The sequence below is a fragment of the Camelina sativa genome, chromosome 15 (genome assembly GCF_000633955.1).
Source record: "Camelina sativa cultivar DH55 chromosome 15, Cs, whole genome shotgun sequence".
Lineage (NCBI taxonomy): Eukaryota > Viridiplantae > Streptophyta > Magnoliopsida > Brassicales > Brassicaceae > Camelina > Camelina sativa.
This window is the reverse complement of record NC_025699.1, coordinates 15,119,019-15,138,556: the sequence shown is the minus strand read 5'-3', so window position 1 is coordinate 15,138,556 and position 19,538 is coordinate 15,119,019. Positions and strand designations below refer to the sequence as shown.

General features: G+C 33.3%; 4 protein-coding genes and 1 long non-coding RNA gene across 6 annotated transcripts; 2 read left to right on the top strand and 3 right to left on the bottom strand.

The window, feature by feature from the left end:
• Positions 1,628-2,355, top strand: LOC104746835. The gene is made up of 2 exons (XR_761005.1): positions 1,628-2,151; positions 2,322-2,355. It is a non-coding gene; the product is annotated as an uncharacterized LOC104746835 (long non-coding RNA).
• Positions 6,907-10,284, bottom strand: LOC104746834. 2 transcript variants are annotated; one of them, XM_010468368.1, is made up of 6 exons: positions 10,151-10,284; positions 9,949-10,042; positions 8,115-9,606; positions 7,691-7,990; positions 7,349-7,605; positions 6,907-7,267 (listed from the first exon to the last, which is right to left on the bottom strand). In XM_010468368.1, exons 1-6 carry the CDS (start codon positions 10,203-10,205, stop codon positions 7,063-7,065), a joined length of 2,403 nt encoding a protein of 800 aa, XP_010466670.1. In that variant the 5' UTR covers positions 10,206-10,284; the 3' UTR covers positions 6,907-7,062. The 2 variants fall into 2 exon arrangements, with proteins under 2 accessions (XP_010466670.1, XP_010466671.1); XM_010468369.1 differs by lacking the exons at positions 9,949-10,042; positions 10,151-10,284 and having other exon boundaries at positions 8,115-9,431; positions 9,503-9,584.
• Positions 13,017-14,429, top strand: LOC104746831 (putative protein phosphatase 2C-like protein 44). Its single transcript, XM_010468365.2, has 5 exons — positions 13,017-13,155; positions 13,267-13,539; positions 13,649-13,874; positions 14,009-14,130; positions 14,216-14,429. Exons 1-5 carry the CDS (start codon positions 13,123-13,125, stop codon positions 14,351-14,353), a joined length of 792 nt encoding a protein of 263 aa, XP_010466667.1. The 5' UTR covers positions 13,017-13,122; the 3' UTR covers positions 14,354-14,429.
• Positions 14,399-15,841, bottom strand: LOC104746832 (epsin-3-like). Its single transcript, XM_010468366.1, is given in 5 exon segments — positions 14,399-14,691; positions 14,694-14,818; positions 15,256-15,436; positions 15,516-15,640; positions 15,712-15,841. Coding segments are annotated over 5 exon segments (807 nt in total). The 5' UTR covers positions 15,822-15,841; the 3' UTR covers positions 14,399-14,425.
• LOC104746833 (casein kinase 1-like protein 10) lies at positions 15,959-19,481 on the bottom strand. The gene is made up of 14 exons (XM_010468367.2): positions 19,182-19,481; positions 19,022-19,062; positions 18,822-18,891; positions 18,579-18,727; positions 18,390-18,485; positions 18,235-18,305; positions 17,809-17,870; positions 17,640-17,703; positions 17,467-17,551; positions 17,245-17,371; positions 17,056-17,129; positions 16,891-16,954; positions 16,561-16,679; positions 15,959-16,383 (listed from the first exon to the last, which is right to left on the bottom strand). The coding sequence occupies exons 1-14, from the start codon at positions 19,255-19,257 to the stop codon at positions 16,150-16,152; spliced, it is 1,332 nt and encodes a 443-aa protein (XP_010466669.1). The 5' UTR covers positions 19,258-19,481; the 3' UTR covers positions 15,959-16,149.

The following is a 19,538-nucleotide window of genomic DNA, read 5'->3' as shown; positions in this document are numbered from 1 at the left end:
GGTATTTTTACGTTGGACATAATTTAATTATTTTTCTCAATGAACTTTTTATCTTTGTCTACTAAGTTATAATAATGTTGTCCATACTTAAATATGTTCACAAAAATCCGAAAGGATACTAGTTTCTGGTCTATAGACAATAAGTATAAAAAATTGGACACATACTCTTGTCCATGTTTACAACAAGAGAAACTTGTCTACTGACATTTAACAAATTGACCTTGTCTACAAGTCTTGAAATGCAACTTGTCCACATACATAACTTGTCTACCGAACAAAATAACTTGTAGACACTATACACCCCATCAATAGACACGTTGACTTCATGCCTCAAATGTGGACAACTTATGTTAAGGATAATAGTAACTTGTCTACAAACTTTAACAAATGCCTAATTGTCTACATCTATTCTCAACAACCTTTTGATAAACTACTTGTAAGTCATTAACTAAAGCAAATTGTCTACTGATCTTGAGGAAACAAAGTTTATGTGGTCCGTATGAAGATCGATAGTGTTAACAAAGAACTCAAACCTTAAGTCCAAACCTTAAGTCTTAACAATGGACAACATATCATAGTCTATCATGGCCAACAAAGAACAAATGACGCGTGGACAACAATATACAACAATACATGTTAAAATGTTGTCCTATAATTAAAATCATTTCTAGATTATAAATGTTTTTAGTTGATGGACTATTTAGACTAGACTCATAAAACTGGTGGACAAGTTGTCATCGACTTTTCGAATATTGTCTACCAATTCAATTTTGTCTACCAATTTGAATATTATAACAGATGACATCCCATCACAACACACTGACACTTCTCTACACAATAATTCTTTTTTATATAATATTATATTTAAAAAAAGAACATAAAGGCATATGATTGCACGTGGGTGTGTACCTTGAACTCAACAAGTTTTAGTCTCTTTCTTACTTCTTTAATAGAAGGGTAAGTTTGTAATCTTTAATATATCCAAAAGCTGTTTTATGGTAGAATAAGAAAAATATTTTATAATCTATATATATAAAGTTAGCTTTTCTCATTTCTGGTGCAGCCACCTCAGCTGCCATGTCATCACTTCTTCTTTAATTTTATGGGCCTTACAGATTTTAATAAGTCCTTTAAACAATCATACACATGACAAACTGATCAACTAAATTTCATCTAAAATCTGTAGGCTCAACACTATTTCATTCAAAGTCTCTAGACCCATCACTATTTTTAAATCCTATGAATTCAATTTTTTATTTTAAAATAAATTTAAAATATTTATTTAGTGCATATTTTTTATTAATTATAATTAACCGAAAGTTTAAATAAAAATAATTATGTAAAATAAATTAAATGTTAAAATAAGAAAACAATACTATAATTTTTCATTAGTGGTAATAATATAGTTAAAGATTTCTTTTAAACTGATCATAATTTAAAATTTCAAATATCAAAACAAGGCAACCCAACACTACAAGAAAACATGGTAAAATCCTACCAAATTTCCTACCAAAACTTTGGTAAAAAAAATTTCCTACAAAAAACTTACGATTATTCTACAAAAAACATTTGTCGTAGGAAATTGGTCGGAAATTTCCTACGAAATATATTGTAAAAAAGTTGTAAAAAATTTGCTACAAAATTTCTCCAAAACATAAAATCGTAGGAAAATTCATAGGAAACTAGAAGTAACTAAATAGGAAACGAAGCCTAAGGAATTTGGTAGGAAAATTTCTTTCTAATTTCCTACGAAAATTGCACCGAAGCAATTTCGTAGGAAACTCGTAGAAAACATTTCCTTCCAAATTCCTTCGAAATTTATTTCCTACCAATTGAATGAATGTTTTCCACCAATTTTCTACCAAATGTTTTATGTTTAGGGAACAAATAAATAACAATTAATACTGCCAAAAAAAAAGAGACGGTGAGATAAAAAAAAAATCAGAAGGACAAAGATCTCATCCCTTCGTTTTCTTGGGAATCAAAGAAGCGTAAGAAAAAAAAAATCTCAGATGCAAAGCCATCACAATAGAAGCAGAAGCACAGGCTCAGCTTCACGCCTTCACCACTCTTCTTCTTCGTCTTCGCTGCCGTCCCTATTCCAATCTACTTTTCTGGTTTACTCGGCGAGATCTCTTCGTTTCAGTTATGGTGCGTTCCTCTTCCTCGATTTTGTTTTTCATATCATTGTTTTCTGTTTGTCTTGAGGTTTGATGATGATGAGATGATTCACCAATTCTGTTTTTGCATATCTCAATTCCATCTTAGCTTCCCGTCACCTTCCTCCTCTTATATTTCAGATCTAACTTTTTTTTTTCCAGATCTCGCCGTCATTAACACACGCCCGTGCTTAGAAAGTAATTCTTATGATTCAACGAAGAAAAGCAGAAAGAGAGAAGATTTTTGGTGATGGAAGGAGAGTACCGGAGATGGTGGTGGAGGAGAACGGCGGAGGAGAACGGCGGAGATAATTTTAATTGTTTTTGGTTTATTTTGTTGTAAAGAAAAAAGAATTGTAAATCTATTAATTAATTTAATAAAAATCTTTAATTAATAATTATTTCTTTTATAAAAGTTTATTTAATTTCGAAATTAATGAATTAATTATAAGTTTTAATATTTTAGTAGGAAAATGGTAAGAGGTATGTGGTAGGAAAATAGTAAAAACTTGTTTGCTACAAACACTTTGGTAGGAAAATAGTTAAAATATTTATTTCTATTTTCCTTCAAAATTCTTATGAAAATGTTTTCGGAAAAAATTAGTAGGAAATTTCCTTCGAATTTCTTTTCAAAACCGATTTCCTACAGGCGTTTACCTCTACTATATTTCGAAGGAAATTAGTAGAAAACAAGTGTTTTCTCCATTTTCCTTCCAAATATACTGTAGGAATATGAATGTTTTTTTGTAGTGCAAGCAACACTTTAAAAGAATCAAGGAAATACAACTAGAAATCAATTAAAATAACTTGGCAGCACTTCACAAATCCATCACCAAAGACAAAGACACAAAGAGATGAACACACATTTAATAAACTAAAAAGATTCAGATATATGAATGCCACAATCAGATAACCGTAACACAAAATTATATGAAAAAGACAACCGAAGAAACAAAAAAAAAAACAACCCAGACTTTATAAAATTACAGCAAGATAAACAAGAAATTTAATTTTCCCCAAAACACAACTCACATCAAATCGAAAAAAATCACTCACAAGACAAACGGGAAAAAAAAATTACAACCAATAACACAAAACAACTCACAACTTAATTAGGAAACCTAAAGAAGACAACATATTTTCATATAAACAAATTTACAACCCAATTGACATTCACCTTTAACAAAATCAACAGGGGATAACCAAATATCCCCAACAGATGCGAAGCGAGCAAGGAATCAACCAAAAACTCCCAAAAAAATAAAAAATTAAGGGAAAACGATTACGATAGGAATAACTGAAAAAATGATTACGAGCATCAAAGACATAAGTTCAATCCTCAAACAGATCTCTATATTGGAAAATTACTCTTCTCCTATACTTTCACGAGGACATCAGATTTTGAAAAAGAACAAATCAATTTCAACTCAATAACATACAAATAATGGCCCAATAAACCCACAAATTATAAGCCTTACAGAGAAATTGGACCCGAATGAAACAAACAAAAATAGCCTAGAAAAGAGGAATGTAAGTTATTGATTTTATTTATTTTTCTTAATAAAATCCACAATAGTTTTCACTCCAAACACTAAAACATTGACAAAAAAATTACTCCAACAGTTTACAAAATACATATGAAAATATTACATAACAATCCAACCACAAAACGAAAAATTAATAAATTAATGACCTCTAACAGCTACAGTAAAACAATGACCTCTAACAACTACAGCAAAACAACAACTTCAACTAAATAATGTTAACTTCTAATAATAACTTTTAAAAAAGCATTTTAAACACACAAGATGATCTCTATTTTTCCTTTAAAAACAGTAAACTAAATTATACTTACTGCAAAACATATTTTTATTAAAATATCCAACAAAACAACATAAGCAACCACAATTAAATAAAAAACAAACGTAAAGATGAATTTACAAAAACCAACAAAAATATACACAACAAAACTCGGAATACACCTTAATCTAACTACCGCGCGTAGCGCGGATCGATTGCTAGTATGGTAAAATAGAAAAGTTTTTAGCAAAATGTGGTAGTCTTGACTAAATTCCCTTTCAAGTACATAATAAATGAGACGACTTCGACCCCAATAACTGATGAATGTTGTTGTGATATATTGAAGATTGCCAAAGATTTAAGGTTATACTCTCCACATATGAGTAGAAAGATATTGCATCTAAAACTATTCTGAAAAGCAAACAAACATGGAACGATTTTCTCCGTAAAGTTGAGAGCAAGATTGGTGCTCCCGTCTCTTTGAAACAGTAAACTAATACTTACTTGTGATGATGTGTCTATACATTTTTTTGTAATTTGACTGTTACCAATTTATTTTTGATGACCAAGAGACAAGAACCATATATAAAAAGATTCTTTTGTTGTCAAAAAAAAAAGCCATATATAAAAAAATATTTTACGTTTTTAACTATCTTCTGGATTAGTCCAACGTAAACTAACAATATAATGCATATGCAAAAATAATAGTGAGGAAAATGTTCGGAATCCTATAAGAAATTTAAGTCATATATGGATTTTCCGAAGTTGGATTCCAATATAATACATCGCCCAATTTTGAATTACTCCCTCTATATCACAAAAGATGATGTTTTCAAATTTTCACATAAATTAAGAAAAAATATTTAATGTTTAAATATAAATGCATTATTTATTTATAATAACATTTCTTATAACTATTAACCAATAGTAATTCACCAAAATTTTAATATTTTCATTTAATGATTCTTGAAATTTATAACTTTTTTGCATTAATTGATGAAAATCAATCTTTGTAATACAAGAAAAAATCTTAAAAAATCATCTATTATTATACAGAGGGAGTATTATTCTTAACTTTTTAGTGGATATTGATATATTATCCAATTCATGTATAATTATTAAGGCCTACACATGTTCAACATTCTCTCTAATTGTGATTTTTACACCAGTATACGGTAACCCGCCAATATTATGATTTCACTGATCAATTTCATTTTAATATCATGCAAATTCTGTAACCTATTACAAACGTGCAAATGATATAGTGAATTTGTGACACATTGGTTTCAGAGACTTGCGGAAATGTTTAAAAGAATTGATTTGACCACTTATGTCACCAAAGTGTACTTATTTTTTTGGTCAAGGATCCTGAGAAAACTTCAGAGTTAAGTGTGTTTGAGCTGGAGTAGTCTCAGAATGGGTGACCTTCCAGGAAGTAACTGTCGGAACTGTGCGAGTGAGGAAAAATACAGAGAAATATCATGTGATGATTTGTAGGGACGGTAACAAGTTTTTAAAACCTCCCAGACGTAGCTAACCGACCGTCCGATATAGATGGGCTCATGGACCTAATGAAAAGACGTGAGATCCATTAAAAAAATGGGCCCATAGACTGGGAATGGACATGGAGTCCACTAAAAAGTAACGGTCCGAGCGTTACAACAAATGACAACATGTTTCTTACCCATTTTGATATGAGATCCTCTCGTTTAGACATATATACTTAACTAGATAAAATAAATATCTAATGAGTAATGACAAATCATGTAACAAACTACATATTATATGTAGTAGCTGTGTTCTTTTCTGTACTTAATCATCTCATCCATTTTTCACTTAAATTAACAAAATAGTTGTATTTTGAAGCCAATTGAGAAAAATATAATAGTTTTGGTCCAAATGGTCGGTATAACCAAATAAATAATTTTTTTTAAAACCTTATAGGTGGTGATTTTTTTTTATTTTTTTTTCTGTATCCAATTTGGATAATATCTATGAACTCATTTAAAATTAATGTACTTTTAATTTAATACTAGATACGGACCCATGGTAAACCGTGGGCTGAACTTTTTATTTAATGTAAATTTGTAATAATATATTTTGTTATTATATTATTTTTAGTAGTTTATGATTATAAATCATTTTCCTTATATAATTATTTTTATATGTTATAAATGTTTTTTACAGCATTTAGATAATATTATTTTAAATTAAATTTTTGTTGTTGTATTTGGGTAGCTTTAAAACTACCATTATATTAATGACATATTTGTATATAGTTAGTAATCGTGATTGTCAAAAAAGATATTTTAATGGAAAACATTTGTCAATAAAACATTAGTATATTAGTATGTAATGATGACTAAAATTGTTTAATATTTGTTTATATCATTCAATCCTTACTATGGTTCTGAAATACGTAAAAAAATGTAACTAATATGTAAAAATATATTATATTAGTATAATCTTATTTTTGGTAAAGAAATTATTCGAAAAATATTGAAGATATTATTTTCTGGTGACGGAATAAACATTCGGTAAATATATATATGATACGATAAGGGGATCAACGTGATATTTTTTTACTCTCTTTAGCTGTGACATTTTTTTTTTTTTTAGGAAGCTGTGACATTATAATTTGTTTGATTTTCTGTTAAGGAGATAAATATTCGGTACATATATAGGATACTGTTACAAATCTAACTTGTTTAACGGAAGTGATTTTTTTTTCAACGTTTTTTCTTGAATACCCATGTAACATTAATCTGTTTAGTCAGATAGCTAATTATCTTTTTTACCCTTAATGATTATATCATTTTATTAACTATTTATAATGGCATTTTGATGTAATTTTTTACACTTTAAAGGTTAGATTTATTTTTATACTTCTCAATTAATATAGTAGGATAAGACATTAAAAAAAATTCCAACTAACTAGTTTCCAACACATATTGAGCATACCAAATACGTAAAAAAACTTCAAATACCAATCTAATTTTGAATTTGAGATCTGCATATTTGATTCCCTCCTTTAATTCGTTTTACCAAAATAATGGCTCTAGCTAGGCTCTAATCTTGAAGAGTTACTTAAGATTACATGAAGCTAAAGTAGTAAATCTGCCATAAGTGTGTGGCAACTAGTTGCATCTATAGGCTGCTCAATCTCTCTCACCAGATTCCTAATTACACTTTTCACATATCTCTTTTCTTGAGGATCATTCCACAAAACCCTCAAAATTTCAGGAGGTATTACTGTTGCTGCAGCTCGAACCACCAACTTGTTACCATCTATCTCCATACCATTCAAGCTGTTTTATAGAACACAAAAAAAAGGGTCAAGACTTTTGTTTGTTATGTTCAGAAAACGGATGTTTGGTTTCTGGTTCTACCTGTTGAGAATGGTGAGCATGTTTGGCCAGTCAGAGATATCGAAATGCACATCTGCAATGTCGTATCCTTTCATATACACCTGTTTGATCTGTCCATAAGGAGAACACAATGCTCGTACATTTCTCCCTGCTGATTCCGACAAGTTTGAAATCCTTGCCACGGTTGTCCTCGGTATATCAATCCTGGAGATAAACAATTGTGTGTTGCATATGCTAATTGAATGCTCTGCAAGTGCTCTCTCTTTGCCGTCTTCCGTCTGCAACACAAGTAGAAGATTTATCTACGGTGGATCTGGCATCTGATTCTGAATGTAAACAAGAAAAGCTACAATAAAACCACACCTCAAACTCCACGAAAGCAGATGTTCTCGATGAACCCAAGATAAACTTTGATATGTTGCTCCTACAGAACCTTAGCGCTTGTTTGATCTGATTGGAACTAAAATCAGGCGTCAGCGGATGAATCTTAACTGTTCGGGCTGGTTCCTTTACCAATGCAATAGGCACATCTGGATCGCCAATGAGATCCGGAATACATATCGTTTCTACCTTGTCTTCCTGACAAGTTGCCTCAACAACTGCACTGTTACTTTTCACCGCCACACTACCTTTCTTGAGAGCCTCCTTGACTGCAGAGTTAGTCTACAAATATGGAAGCAAAGAGCAGGTCAGCAGAAAAACACTTTTTAAGAAGAAGTTTACACAAGAAGACAGTGTGACACGTTTCTCCAGATAGAGAATGCGGGAAAAAAAAAAAAAAACTAACCTCAAAAGTTAAGAGAGCATCTTTATAAATGCACCCTCCAAAAGAGGGAATTTCTTGTACATCCAAAATGGCTCCAAACTTAGAAAACACTTCAACAATGTCGTTCTTGTTAAATGATTTTTTCAAAAACCTTAGCAGTACTTTGTTAGGAGAGTGTTTTCCAGCAGATAATGCGAACAAACTCTTTTCTGCTACCTTCGGATTCGTGGTGGTAGCAGCCAAGGTGGCCTGACTGCACAATGATTGGTTTTCCACTACTAAAGTTTCCCCTTTGACTTCATCTTCCTGTACTGCACAACTTTTTTGCATTGCAGGATTGGCTTTGCATACGCTTATTTCTTCTCTACCATTCGAATGCAACGAGTTGGCATCTGCGCCCGTGACATTGTCAGCCGGAAGTTTAAGAGAGTCCATCAACTTATCCATGCTACTCACTGCCAGAGGTGCAGTGGTTTTTCTAGGGCTTTCAAACGAAAATCTACTTTTCCTTTCTCTAGTAACAGCCAGGTCTCCACCCCTTGATAGAATTGATACCAAAGAGCCTGGAGCTTGAGGAGCATCCGACAATATGTCCTCATCATTTTCCTTGAAGATACTTTTATTTTTCTGGACAGGATCAGACAGCATTGTACCAAATAGACAGTGTTGTTCGCCCGCATCACTAGAGGATTCTCTTGTAGACAGACTGATATTACTGTTACTCAAAGCCTCAAATCTCATAGGAAGCTTCACCTCTTTATATGGATCCGAGTTTACAAACAAGTTCGAGAGACTATCCCGAGGTGGTTTCGCTTGATCAGACTTCCCTTTCTCAGGCTGCAGGTTCCCCATATTTTCCCCAGATGATGTCAGACTTTCTGATACTTGTTTAGTCAAGAAACCTGAAGCGACATCTTTGGAACTTAGTTTCTCGGAAGGAACCACTCTTTCAGGTTGTATTCCGCTCAACACCTTCTCCTGCGCAAACTCCAAGCCATCTACTCTACCAATACTATCTAAACTCTCTTTATTTACAGATAAGCTTTCTCTCTTCCCAGAAGTCTCAATTACTGCAACACTTTGAGATACATATTGAGATCCCATTTTAGAGACTAAAGACTCTTCATTTATTCTTGAAGCGATACATTCTGCAGCAACACTCTGAGATGCATCTTGAGATCTCATTTCAGAGACCGAAGACTTATCATTTATTCTTGAAGCGATACATGTTTTGTTTTCTGCAGCAACACTTTGAGATGCATCTTGAGATGCCATTTGAGAGACTGAAGATTCTTCTTTTATACTCGGAGTGATACAGTTTCTGTTTTCTGCAACGTTCTGCAAGGTGACCACTTTAGTTGCAGTCACATCAGATGAGGAAACCATGGATGAATTTAGCGAGTCTTCACCTGAAGTTTTGTCCATTGAAATCACGTTTCCCAAAATCTTTTGCTTAAGATTAGTCAGTAAACCTCCGAAAGAGTACCAACGCATTCCCCTTTGGCCAATATCTCTACACATCACAAATAAATAAATAAATAAAACAGAGCTATCACCCAAATTAACATGAAAACTGAATCAATTAGTTAATGTATGAAACATTAAGTTGCTAGCTCCAATACAAAAGAGCCTAGAATGGTAAAGCCACTCACAGTTCAAAGACACAAAGGCATGATTAGCTTCATTTCCAAAATTGGTTTCTAAGTATATAGCTTCATTACTCGTTACTACTAGTAAACATTAATCTAAACCCATAACTCAGTTTCTTCTGATGACAAAAAAGATTCTAAATTTTCCTCTTCTTCAAACAATATTGAGAACCCATCTAAGTATATATATATATATATATACTCACTTGTTCGTGGAAGCTTCAGAATCTGGAAATCTATCATATTTACGACCATCCTCGAGAGAAGAAGATAACCACCTTCTCGTCAAAGGTATCAAACCTATAAACAAAAATCAAAAAAAATTTCCAGAATCGTCAATATCGAATCATTTGCTTTATGAATGAAAAAATCAAGACGATTCAAAGAAAGGGTTTATGTTTTCATCACCTCTGCTGTTCAAATGTGGAGTTAATTTGGGTGAAAGTAAACGACCAATGGCCATTTTCTCGAGAAGCTTTCCTCAAAAAACCCTTCCTTGGAGGTTTAAGAGAGAGGAGACGGAAGGTAGAAGAAGAAGCTCTGTGGAACCGGACACTTTTCTTTATTTTCAGGTTTTCGAGAGAATGTTTTGGTTTAGTACTGAACCGAATGGTTCATTGGTTTAATTCGAGCTTGATTTTAAATTTAGAGCCCAATAGAAATGAGAAATTGTTGATTTTCAGGTATATAACCAACCAAACAAAATTTGGATATTATTGGGTTAACCGGATTGGTGGTACTCTTACTAATATCATTTGGATTGGTTTGGTTTAATCTAATTTTTGGTTCGGACCGGTATGAGAGCCATATTAACACCCATAGATATGTTGAATTTAGTTTATTTTGGCTTTAAAAACTTAAATTGACCCCTATAATTTTATTCTTTACATTTTGACCCATAACTATACATTGTAGCTCTACCATCGGTAACTTGCACCATTCAGTTTTTTTTTTTTTTTTTTTTTTTTTNAAATCAACACACATCTCCCTCCTACTGAATTGTATCACACTTTTTGTTTTTTTTTTATATATGTTTTTGTTGAAAATAGTGAAAAAGAAGGAGGAGGAGGAGGAGTTCTTCATGTTCTTATTGTGTTACATGTTTTTGCTCTACAAATTTGTATTCTGTATTTTGTTTGATGTGTCTTCCTTCAACAAATAAGAATACAAACAACTACTCCTCCTCCCTTTCCTCTCTTTTTCTACATCTCCAATGGCACCATCGATGTCTTCTTTTTTTTCTCTTTCTTTCTTTTTTTTTTTTTAACATCTTACTTGACTTTATTAATTGAATCAGAGATTACATATTTGTTTGTAAAGCATACAGATACAACCAAAACATGATTAAACTTAAGATGAAGAAAATCCAACTGAACAAGTGAAGAAACCGCCGCTTTCTTTTGTAAGTCTTACACGCTAATAGATTATCAAATCTATTATCTTCCTTCTTCGTCTTCTTCTTCAATCCGCTATGATCGTCTCGTTTGGCTATCGTTCTTTTGACGAAAATCCATTTAACTTTAAAACGATCAATGGTAGTGATCCATCCGTTACATCGCTTCCCAACAAAACATCTCAAGGAGATGACATCTTTCTTGGTTATAGCTAATACCCATAATTGTTTTGCGTCTCCAATTCTCCGCACCGATTCTTCTCTTCTTCGAATGCTTAGTATTCCCGGATCCCAAATTTGTCGACCAATGCACCACTCAAATCGAGATTTATCGAACGTTGTGGTTAACACATCATAAAAGGCTTCGTTAGCACAATATGCCTTTGGAGTCACTTGTAATTGCTCATCACACAGAATCGTTGGTCCTAGTGTGGGAATATCAAACGAACGGTGGTTGATTCCATTGGGAATCCTTACACTGTCGCAGAAGAACATAACAACCATCACCCAAATGGTGAGGAATAACCTTTCTCTCGACGACACCAACGTACGGGGAAACTTTTCGCATCCATTGGAAAGACAGGAGAAGAATACACAAATCGAAGTAAACCGCCTTCGAAACCTTAAAAACACCGTGAGGAATACAAATAAAGTAGTTAAAATTTTTAGAGAGAAACCGTTGAGAATTGAAGTCATAGGATCACGGGAAGATATGAGCGGCCACCGTAGGGGACATGCCATAATCACCTTCCGATCACCCCTAAAAACGGTTGTGAACTAAAAAAACAAATACACGAAATAAAGTACAAAGGAAAGGAAAAACATAGAGAAGAAGTAGTACGACCGACGCCGGAGTCGACGCCGGCCGAAGAATACAACGGGAGGTTAGGTTCTATGAAACGTCGCCTTCTTCGTCGCCTTGGGGAGAGGGGGGAGATCTTTTGGGATTTCTTATTCTGACTCTGGTTATTGTTTTTCTTTTTCTTTTGCTAATCTATTACTAGTTGTATGTAGGCAACGTTTTTTTTTTCTCTTTCTTTCTTATTTGTGCATTTTGGTTTGTATACTTTGTAGAAAGTTTTCATGTAAATGTCATGCTCATGCCTATTCATAAAAATATATATATTTTTGTCTTGTTGACTTCAAAGCACTTATGGTCCAACTCATACAACTTCTATGCGTTCTATGATACATAACATTTTCACGACATTTTCTTTTGAAACAAGAAAAAGGATGATTATCAAATCGAAAAATAATTAAAATCTCCGAATATTCATAAAAACATACAAAGTAACAAGATAATATGTTTGTATGTGACATAAGTTCGTCATGAAATTAAAAACAAACATTTGTTTCATTCTTCTCTTTTTTTATGGTATGCAAATATGTTTCGTTATGCAATAACCAAATATATGAGATATGATTGACACGATAATTGATAGACTAAAGCTTTTCATTGATCGTTTATTGAAGATACATACTAATACTAATGCACATGCCAAAGCTTTAAATTTTTTAAAGTGGAAATATATAGCCTTGTTATTTTCTAATGATTTTATTAATGACTTTATAAGTTACATAATATCTCGAATGCTTGTCTTTTAAGGTTGGTAGTTACGTAAACGTATATTTTATATATATTATGTATTCTAATGAAACGTAAACGTAATCAAAGGTTACATGAAGACACAAGTAGTATAAATTGAATGAGAGAAAAAGGCGTACGTTACTATATGACGACGCTTTCACAATAAGCGTTTTCTCGACAACATTCTAAATGCTTATTATAATTTTTTTAAATAGTTTTCTACCGTTACGTAATAAATGTAATTTAATAGTATGCAAAAATAACTAAAGGAAGTGTATCTTGCAATTGAAAAAGTCTTCTTACACTAAATTGTGAGAATATCGAAAAAGTTTTCTTGTTTTTATCAAAAGCTATTTGAGAGTTTATAAGATAGCAAATAAGAAGAAGCTATGAACGAGGATGGCCTTCTTAGATCTCCCTTTCATGTTCAAGGTCATAATTTTTCTTTCTTCCTCTTGTACTCTTCAAAACCTCTTAATATATATTGAATCTTTTAATTATAAAAAGTTCGTAACCTTTAATTAAGAATGGTGTATCCAACAGGCGTTCCGGTTTAATAATAGACTTGTAGTTGGAGATGGAAGGAGAAGGAAGAAGAAGAAACCATCATGGTTAACTCCAGTTTCTCACGGATACTATACCGTTGACCGGTCAAGCTATACCGACCATTCATCGAATGATGATTCGGTTTTTGTACAGAGAGAGCAGCAAAATGAAGAGCTTGAGGTTTGGTTATTTGGAGTTTCAAATTCTGAAACAGGGAAAGAGATGGTCAAATATATGCAAAACCATCTCTTTAATAAGCTCCCAAATGAGGTAATTAAAATTATGCATGGCAATAATAATAGGTAGTCTTGTGGTTTGGTTAGTGTCGTCGTTTTATTTTTACAAGTGAGGCAAAATGTATTTTGGGATATTTTTCCAGCTAGGAATTATGAGAAAGTGTAAAGAGACTATAAGAAGAGCATACGCTGAGGAAGAGAGAACTGGTGGTTCAGCTGCTTCGGTGGCCGTGGTGAATGGAGAGAAGCTAGCTATGGCGAGTATAGGCGGCCATAGAGTGGTGGTTTGTAGAGACGGCGAGGCTTATCAAATCAGAGATAAGAACCGGAGATCCTTAATAAAACATTGGCCACAACTTATGTTTCCAGGTTTGTCTTTTCAAACCGGTTGGTTTATTTGGGTTCAGACTGGGTTTTTGCTTTTATTGTATAGATTAGTAGATTACTTGTGTGCGAAGAAATAAAAATGAGATCTTAATCTATTCTTATTATTGCAACTTTAGTTTGTAATCAAGGAGAAAGAGAAGATGAATCAGATCCAAGAAATTCAGAAATTGTAGTTGTTACAGAAAAGATTAATTTAGATACGGAGTTTATCATTATCGGTAGCTATGGGATTTGGGAGGTAAGATCAAGAATCAAGATCAATCAATTAATACCGATTAAATCACCTAACGAAATCGCGTTTAACGGATTGATTTTGGTTACAGGTGATGAAGAATCAAGAAGCGATTAACCTAATCAGACACATAGAAGATCCTAAAGAAGCTGCAAAATGTTTAGCTAAAGAAGCTTTAAACAGGATTAGCAAAAGCAGCATTTCATGTGTTGTAATCCGGTTCGACTAAACCGTTTTTTTTTTTTTTTTTTTGTATACAAAATCCGAAATTATTTTTAAATAAAAACCAAACCGTTTTTGTTTAGTAGCCAATAGAACTGCGACGGTCGTAATATTTACTAGAAACTCTTTTAACCTTCGACAATGTTTGAAATTTTACCGCACTTGTACTACCGCCGTGAAATTTCTCTAGAGGGCTAAATCCGGTGAGTTTGGTGTAGACTCCACTGATGAGCGTCTCTTCACGATCATTCTCCGCGAGCTTCTTTTCGATTAATGAACCGCACGATCGGATATAGGATTTTTTCCTTTTAGTTGGTGTGGAATAGGAGTTAGATGGAGAAAAGGACCGAACCCATTGATTTGGGAGGTAATTTTGAGGGCTTTAATACGAGCTTCTCTTAATTCTTCTTTTCCTAAAAGAAGAGTTTGAATTTGATGTGCCTTTTTCTGAACTTGAGCTCCCCAGTCAAACCTAAAATTCGAACATAAATTAAAGAAAACGTTAGAAACGTGATATTCTATAACAAGAAAATAAGAAAACAAATAAATGTTTGTAAATGAGTCATTTAATTAAACGCTCAAATGCATATGTAATTATGTTTTTTTTTTTTTAAAAAAAGTGAAGAAAATGTAACATTATATATCCTTGTATTCTATTTATTTTAAGTATCCAAACAAGAAAGCTAAGATTTCGTTGCGTTTTGAAAAAGTAATCGGATCTTTCAACGTGTTTCCAAGTTGAAAGTTTTAGGAATATATATCCTTGTTTCTTCATAATTTCAAGAAATTCTGATTCGAAAAGACGAAGTTTCCATGCAACAGAGATTTCAAATAGCTAAAATAAATGTATTTTGGAGAGCAGTTCCTGATTTTTTTTTATTTTAGGAGAGATTTTGGAATATGAATTACCCATTATCGTCAACGTATTGGAAAGTAGAAAAAAATCGAAAATGATCCAAGTCATAAATAAAATCATGAGGCAAATGAAGAGGACCATGCGTTAACAAATACTCCAACAACACCATTGCCGTGTATGCTTCTCTCCACTTCTTCATCTCTCCTTCCTCTTTCCCTATTCTGTTAACAAATACTTCATCATCATTCTTCATTATCCTTAATCGTCATAATTAATCTCAACAGAGAACAAAATTAATTCAAAGAAATCATACTTTCTATATGAAGAACATCAACGATTCTCCAATAGTCCACTGTATGGAACGATGCCTCAGCTATTTTCGTCATCGTTTTAGCGTCTGGTGAAGTAGGATCATCACTTGTAACCTCTTCTACTAACCTAAGAATTAAAGAGTTCAATTTAGTCATCATAATGGTTAGCTAATTATATTTTTAGTAAAGTCTACTCACAGCTCAACTTCGGTAACATCGGTGAGAACAAGTCTAGCAACATTGTACTTGTCTTGAAGAAACGAAGAGGCTTGTTTCACGATTTCTCCAAACCAAAGTGTTCCCATCATCAATTTCCAAAACTGAATGGTCTCTTCTGTCTCCCACAAATCAACTTAAATGTGAGCTTCAAGACCAAACATTCTCATAGGCAATCCCATTTTGTTAGCTTCAGACACTTTAGAAGACACTTTAACTTCTATTAATAGATTTGAGTATTTGACCAAATTCAATTAAAATTAAACAAAATACTTGTGTTACAAGTTACATATACACATAAAGTGGGAGACGGATTACTTTTATCTCCTCTTCTTCCCAAGGGAAAATGGACTGTCGAGTTTTTATTGCTTTCACACTTACAGATTTTTCCAAACCCCACAATCTTTTTTATGGTGAGACTCATTTCCGCTTTCCAGAACCAATGGTAAGCAGATCGAAGCTTCTCATCAGGCCGTCATCACGCCCAAGCCTTGTGGATGGCTTAGATTCTTGGCCCGGTTGAATTTTTTGAGCCCCGCTTAAATAAAGTTTATTTATGCGGTTCTCACTCAGCTCACCTGATGAGCCAGGTTGGCTGCTCGACATCACTGCCATCTTTGTGGCAATCTCATTTCGGGTTTTTTCAGACACTTGCTGCATATTGTAACAAACATCAATATGAGATCAATCTCTCTGGATGATAAAGTAAACAAATCTCATGAATGATGCTACACACTCGGCAGAATAAAACTTTTTAAGTCAGAAATACAATTCGCAGACGAGGTACAGCTATAGAAGATGCAAAGAAAGATATCAAAAAAGAAAACTAACCACTTCTTTGGAAGCATCATCAGAAAAAATGTGCTTAGGGCGAATCCCTTGACTCGATACATTTCGTCTGGCGAATGCTTCAACTGCACCTGATAATCTATCACGCAGATCCTGCCCTCCTAAACCAAAAAAAAAAACAGGAAATCAACTTCAGAATCCAATCTTCAAGTATCTCAGCGTAATCTATGTCAAAGTATCTGCAATATCTCTATTTCAAGCTTCTGAACAAGGGAAATATACTATCATGGCTCACAGAGAAAGTTCCAAGTTTTTCAACACTCAAGTCTCAGATTCCACAAGCAGTCAACATGTTTGAAAATCAAGTTATACCTGTAGGCTTGTCATTGCGTTCTGCAGATGGTCCTGGAGGGTCTAGAGCTGGTTTTGGATTTGGCTAATGCAAATGAGACACAATATAATACATATATGAGATTTTCAAAGTAGTATACGGTTTCGAAAAATATGTTCAGCACAGGTTGACGAAGAAACACTAACCCTTGGTTTCGAAATAGAGCCACTCTGAGGATATTTCAAGATTGTCCAATCAAACACATAGTCGAACTGATAACCTGCATGCATTAGCAAATGATGTAATTCACGAGTGGTGTAAACACTCCATACTTTCTTACACTTACAGACAATAGAACTTTATGATGGAGATAAAACACAGTAGAGGTTTCTAACCTTCCCGAATAAAAAGGTCCCTGAAAAGTCTTTTCAGATATGAATAATCTGGTTTATCCTCAAACCTCAATGATCGGCAGTAATGGAAATATGATGTGAACTCGGATGGAAATGACTTACAAAGAACCTGTAAACAGCAAAATTATCTTTATCGAAAACTTCCAGAAAAGCTAAACAGCGTCTTTTCATAACACAAAACTACTATTATAGACAATGACATACCTCTACGGGAGTAAGCATCTTCTTCTCACTAATCTTCTCATATTTCTGTTTCTTAGTACCAGCTTTTAGACCTTGCCATGGTAGACTGAGACAGGAAGATGCATGTCATCCCAAGTTTCAGGATTATTCTATAAGATCACCATCGATAGTATACATAGCCAAAAAATTCTTACCTTCCTCGTAGAAAATACATCAGCACATAACCAAGCGACTCCAGATCATCTCGTCTACTTTGCTCTGCAAGAAGATATAAGAAATGTTTCAAAACAAGGAGAAGAGTAGTTTAATGCACAAATTTGGAATGAAATCCATTCAAAGGTGTGACATGGAAACATTTCTCACCAATCCCAAGGTGTGTGTTGACACTTGCATACCGAGCAGTTCCTGTTAGATTCTTATTTTCCCTGTAAAAAAGTTCAATCAACACTTGTGAAGCAAAGCATGGAAGAAGAGTTCATGAAGAAAATAACCAAACATAAGACCAGAATCAACCTGGGAAGGATACAAAATTGTCCCTCAGGTCTAACATTAATCTTACTATAGTTATCTTCTCAAAAATATAATGAAATGTCAAACAAACACCAATGCAAATAGACTATTGCTCAAAGAAAGATCAACTACTTAATAAGATAGCTTCTTTGGTTGGATGCATATAAGAACATCATTGTTTCTCCTAAACTAATTTTATAGTGAAGAAAAACACTATAATCAACAAGCATAAGCATATGTATCCTAAAAGAGAGGGAAGGAAACATTTGTGAACCTCACCTGTATGGAATATGCTTGTGTGTCTGAAGATCTCTAAACTTTTTAGCTAGCCCAAAATCAATAATGTACACCTGAGGAGGTTGTATTCTAAATTCATCACGCACTAAGAACAACAGTATGACATACTAAAAGCGAAAACTGGAAAGCCTTTTTACCTGGTTTGCTTTGCGACCGAGACCCATCAAAAAGTTATCCGGTTTAATATCACGGTGAAGAAATCCTCGAGAGTGCATGTACTCAACTCTGTTTATCTAGCAGCAATATTCAAAAGAGCTAAAACTTAGCAATGATCCTTCAACCGGAACATTACCTCGATATCATGAAAACAAAAATGGCATACTTACTAACTGATCAGCAAGCATCAGAACAGTTTTCAAAGAAAAACTCCGACTGCAATAATTGAACAAATCCTCCAAACTGGGACCAAGAAGGTCAATAGCCATACAATTGTAATTACCCTCAACGCCGAACCATTTGATATGCGGAACACCCGCTGGTTCAATAGAAAAAAACCAAAGATTTCAGACCAATGGAGAAACTAAAAAAAATAACATCAAGTGAAATGAGCCAGGGAAATGAAAACTCACTCCCTCCTTGAAGAAGCATGTATACTTTTGATTCATAGTGGAGTTGAGGATGCTTAGTCTTCACAGGTTCCTATAGACAAACAAATGTTTATAAGAACAGATCAATAGAGAGAACAAAGACAGAAGAATCAAGAAGATTAAGAATAATGACAACATGATTCAATACTGCTGGAAACTAAGAAATTGAAACTGTAACATACCAGCTTAAGAGCAACTTCTTCTCCAGTTTGAACATTGATCCCTTGAAATCACACAAATACCAAAAAAAAACTCAAAATTAGTATCAGATTTACTCTAAACAACAACCAAAGAACAAAAAAAAAAAAAAAGCAATCAAAGAGATGAAGGAATGATACATACCAATATAAAGTTCCCCGAATGATCCACTACCAATCTTCCTACCTAACTTGAACTTACCACCGATGACATGATCCATCGTTTCGGTTTCCGATAATACTACTCTATACTACTAGTAGTGAATGATTACAAATTCTCATCAATACAAAACGAAGTAAACCCGGAAATTATATAAACCCCCAAATCAAGATTTCTTAGTGAAAGTTCAAGACTTTCTCCCAAGTATTAATCTAAATTTTTTTTAAAAGTTTTGAGTTTTTAAAAGATATCAAAGCTCAAGAATTTTTTAAAGTTTTGAGCTTTTTTTTTTTGTTTTGTTTTCTGGGTAATCTTAAAAAAAAAAAAAAAAAAAAAAAAAAA

What these genes read in the sequence shown, in the direction of transcription:
- LOC104746833 (XM_010468367.2), bottom strand. Translation starts at nt 19,257, where the DNA reads ATGGATCATGTCATCGGTGGTAAGTTCAAGTTAGGTAGGAAGATTGGT. An exon ending in AAGAAGTTGCTCTTAAGCTG is followed by an intron (nt 18,892 to 19,021) that starts GTATGTTACAGT and finishes GTTTGTCTATAG; the next exon opens with GAACCTGTGAAGACTAAGCA. An exon ending in CATGCTTCTTCAAGGAGGGA is followed by an intron (nt 18,728 to 18,821) that starts GTGAGTTTTCAT and finishes CTATTGAACCAG; the next exon opens with CGGGTGTTCCGCATATCAAA.
- LOC104746834 (XM_010468368.1), bottom strand. Translation starts at nt 10,205, where the DNA reads ATGGCCATTGGTCGTTTACTTTCACCCAAATTAACTCCACATTTGAAC. An exon ending in CTGCTTTCGTGGAGTTTGAG is followed by an intron (nt 7,606 to 7,690) that starts GTGTGGTTTTAT and finishes CTTGTGTTGCAG; the next exon opens with ACGGAAGACGGCAAAGAGAG. An exon ending in ATGCTCACCATTCTCAACAG is followed by an intron (nt 7,268 to 7,348) that starts GTAGAACCAGAA and finishes TCTATAAAACAG; the next exon opens with CTTGAATGGTATGGAGATAG.
- LOC104746831 (XM_010468365.2), top strand. Translation starts at nt 13,123, where the DNA reads ATGGCCTTCTTAGATCTCCCTTTCATGTTCAAG. An exon ending in ATCTCCCTTTCATGTTCAAG is followed by an intron (nt 13,156 to 13,266) that starts GTCATAATTTTT and finishes TGTATCCAACAG; the next exon opens with GCGTTCCGGTTTAATAATAG. An exon ending in TTAATAAGCTCCCAAATGAG is followed by an intron (nt 13,540 to 13,648) that starts GTAATTAAAATT and finishes ATATTTTTCCAG; the next exon opens with CTAGGAATTATGAGAAAGTG.